Raw genomic sequence first — 4,289 nt, forward strand, 5'->3', positions numbered from 1 at the left:
TAAATTATTATCATGAGTGTGAGCCGACAGACTTGCCGCTGAACCAATGGGAGGCTGTATTCTTATGAAAACTGAGTGAAGAAAAAATAAAAAGTGTATATATATTTTTTGCAAAATTATGGGTTATTCCTTGTAAATCTTATTTCAGTTTTCTTAAGTTAATAATGGGTAACGAAATTTTCAGTAATTATAATAACGTTTGTTTAATATTTACCTCTTTTCTTTGCTACTGTCTGTAAATTGTTTGTTACAAATTGTGCGAAACCTAACGATAACATTCTTTATGTTCAGAAGCAAAACAAAAAATCACACATGAAAAAGATCTCGCAGAGACGAGAAATACGAGACTACTGCTAAGGTGAGGTGTTACTATGGTGGACAGTTATTATTAATGGTTATTTAATTTTGTCCGATTTTTGGTATCACAGAAATAATTTAATATAGACAGAAGTATCCCACATGGAGGGTGGTGGTGATTCACCTATGAGAGGGAGAGGACGACTTTTTCCTAAAGAAAGGGAGGATCTTCGCCGACCCTTTATTGATGTTGGTGTAGAATCTTCTGATAAACCTAACGCTAGGCCTAACGTTTTGCAGTCGTCAGTGCCCGAAAAAGTGGTCTCTTCCAATTCTTCTAGTACACTTGGAAATGTCATTGACAGTGGTTCTAACATTACAGTTTCTCAAAATGCTGTACATCCACCTGCTGTTATGCCTAACATCGATATAACTGGGATAAACAGTTTTCAAAGTGCTTCTTCTGGCGACTTTAATACGAGTAAGACTAGCCTGAGTCATGTCTAAGACTAAGTAACACTAACAGTGATCTTGCTTAACTGTTAAATTTAATGTTAATAAGAACTTACTAATATTACTAGTAATAACAGTAGACCTATTTAATAAATATTTAAAATCTTCTTTTAGACAATGCAATTAATGATCAGGAAATTTACTTTTTAACTTTAAGCCACTGGCCTTTTTTTTGTTCAAAAATAATTCTGTAACAAAAATATAAAAAATACTGTGATTAAAACTTAGTTCTTCATTTCGTAAAACCCATCTCATTTATAAGTATAAAGATTTATTGTTTCAAAACAGGATCTGAGTGACATTTTGCAGAAAAGTGTGAAAAATGCTTCAGCACGTTTTTAAAGTATTGACAAATTAGTTTATTAAGGATATCTTAAACATTATAAATAAATTAGTTGTGTTACAAACTGAATAAGATTAATATTATTGAAAACTTATTTTTGGGAAATAGACTGGATTAAGCTTGTTATATGGTGCTGAAGAATTTCTTGAGGCTGTGGAAGATTTTCCCACTCAAATTGTAAAAGACTTAGAGAATTTAATTTAGATCTTGTTCTTAGTACTAAGAAGAATGTGGTTAGAAGGTTTACATAGAAGAGCAGTTATAACATTATTTGGTGTTCTTATTGAAACCAGTTGAAGAATTAATGAGAATCATGTCACTGAATTTATGAAAGCTGACTGCAAGGAATTTGAAAGGGTAAGATTGGGTGGCTAAACTGAATGAGAAAAATGTTAACAATATTTGCTATATTACTTCAAATTCAATCAAGCAAGCTGAAAAAGAATGTACTGTAAAAGAGCTTTGCATTACAACTAGGATCTCATAAAAAAAAAAAGCTCATTTTTAACACCTTTTAGAAAAAGGATTTATGTTTGAGTTAATTTGAAAAAACAAAGATAATAAGTCTACTGATTCTGTAATAGATTTTAACACTGAAGTATTTGCATGGGGTCCTTGTGGGCTCCAGCTAAATAATAATGGCTCTCCATCTATTAAGGCTGCAAGTATGTTTTGTTTTTCCCCTGTGACTTTAATGGAAATGATAAATTAATTGTTTCCATGGGATGTTTGATAAATTTTTCTTTCCTGTTTGCAGTGGCTTTAACTAACTTGGTTCCTTATGAACAACATTTTAAAAATCTAAGTATACTGTTCCTACCCTTTCCATCATCTAGATAACATCCTAAAAAACACTAACAGATTAGAGTTCTGAAGTTGTGGTGTTTTCTGGTAGTTTGAGTTATTTTGAAATTGTTAAGATAATTACAACTGGTTTTGTGGATTCAAGGGGTGACCTTAATGGGTCAGTTGACCTTCTCTTACTTTGCTTTTTTCTTATGTTCAATAATACAGACTATTCTGGTACATTTTTAACTCATAAGAGATAATTTATTTTATTGAAGAGTAAGCTTGCAGCTAGGTTTCCCGAGGTTTAGGTTTGTTACAATAAATAATTTTTAAATGTCTATTATATCAGTCTAAAATTTCTGAGGTCCCACAGCCAACTTCTTAAATCTGAATCATAAACTCCCTTGCTCTGTATCCATATTTTATGTCTAATAGAAAACATAAAAAGTTTAAGAAAAGCTTTATTATAATAGATGGTTCATATTAAAAGAGACAGGTAAAAGCTGTACACGTTTGACCTCGGTATCATTTCTTAATTCCCCATCCTTTTGCAGAAAACTTGTACTTAGTAAATTCACATGTTTTCTCTAAAGATCAGAAGAAATTTACATGGTAATTTAAAATTTATCTCTAGTCATTAATACAGGCATGATGAACTTGTGGTAGAATGTTTTGATGAATTTATGATGATAAGCCATAAATCTACACTAAAGAAACATTCCACTGTAGATTCTGCGGGAAAGAATGTCTTTCATTTTATGATTGTAATCTTTAAACTAATGTATCTTTTTAAATATTTGGCATAATTACACATAAAGCTTATGTATTTTAGGTAATGCACCACCAATCTCTCTTGTAAAAGCAACAAATTCAAGTCTTTCACCATTTGCACGAGAATTTGTCCCAAGAAACTCTCTGAAACAATCTTTCGTACCATATCCTGAGTATCAGGTAATTCTATTTTTAATACGTTTTTCTAGCTTTAAATTTTGTATCAATGTAAAGGTTTCTGTATATAGTTAGGAGTAGAAAATGGAGTAGCTTATGCTATAGAGCCGTGAATTCAAAGATAGTTCTGAAAATAAGAAGGTTTGTTAGGCAGTATTCAGATTCTTTTTCTCTCTTGCTAAAAGAAACCATTTGACATTGTTTGAATAGTAATCATGCATCAAAGAAATGTACATTACCAAAATATTATACGTAGCAGCTCCTTCCATGTATTGTAGCAGATTGTGGTGAAGCACGTGTAGGAGCTGCATTGCCACCGTAAAATGTACTGTTTACAATATAAGGCTTAAGAGAAATGTTATGGTAGAATAAGTATGAAACATGAAATATACAAAACAATAATAATTATCCCCAATGGCTCAATATTTCACTGCTTGCAGATTGCTCATTAAGTAGCTTTATGCTTAACAAACAAACACTAATCCTAAAAATAGAGCACCAGTGTAATTAAACTTGCCCGTTCCTCCAAGTCGTATGTTTAATTAATCAACATGAGTGGTAATAATACTCTCATGTAATATTTTGTTATAGTTGAAAGTCCATATTTATTTTCTAATCTATTAGTGTTATTCTGGTTTGATGTTTACTTAATCACCAATTTTATCTTAAAAAAAGGATTGTTTGAACCTGCTTGGGATAGTGACTGTTAACCCTACCATTATGGGCTGGATGTGATCCACCCAGCTCGTAACCGTGAGAGTAATTATACTATGATTTTTGATAATTTATTGTGTATCTTTACAAAATTTTGCAGGTTATTAGTAAACATTATAAGGCTTTCATATACAAAAATATCATAAGTATTAAGTTATTTTAATTAAAGATTTTTCTCATGAAATTTTTTCTTTCAGAATGTTGACTATCCAACATGCAAAGTAGTTTTGATTTTAAGATTAAAAATACTTTTATAAATCAGAACATTTTCAAATTTCACATGCAAAATCTTTATAACCTCCAGATAATTATCAAATGTTTTTTTAGAAAAAACTTTGTATTTTATTTGTTATTTTCACTACTGTATGTCTGTACTGGTTGGGCAGATTTGACCAACCTTGTGACCACCATAAAAAAATTAGGAAATATAAATTGTGGTTTTTTTGTTCTAAGAATGACTACAAATTATAATACAAAAACACAACTGTTTAGTGTAAATAGCTTAAATTTCATAACATTATACATTTATATATTTTTATTATATTGACCTTTCAGCTGTGCCTGGCTAACATTAAAGAAGTTGCAATGACATGGCTCACATGCACTCATGTTAACATATTAAAGAATATAAAACTGACCTTTAGAAAGTGACCTGTAAAATAGTTACATTTCAGTTAATATACAT

The 4,289-nt window shown here is 30.6% G+C and overlaps 1 protein-coding gene across 1 annotated transcript in view; it reads left to right on the forward strand.

The window, feature by feature from the left end:
• The first annotated feature begins 332 nt into the window (after nt 1-332).
• LOC106468806 (polyadenylate-binding protein-interacting protein 1-like) overlaps nt 333-4,289 on the forward strand; it is a 15,759-nt gene continuing 11,802 nt past the window's right edge. Inside the window, exons 1-2 of the mRNA XM_013929244.2 lie at nt 333-778; nt 2,775-2,893. Of these exons, the coding sequence (XP_013784698.1) occupies nt 460-778; nt 2,775-2,893 (438 nt within the window). The 5' untranslated portion in view covers nt 333-459. The remainder of the gene's footprint in view (nt 779-2,774; nt 2,894-4,289) is intronic.

The sequence above is a fragment of the Limulus polyphemus genome, unplaced genomic scaffold (assembly GCF_000517525.1).
Source record: "Limulus polyphemus unplaced genomic scaffold, Limulus_polyphemus-2.1.2 Scaffold3170, whole genome shotgun sequence".
Lineage (NCBI taxonomy): Eukaryota > Metazoa > Arthropoda > Merostomata > Xiphosura > Limulidae > Limulus > Limulus polyphemus.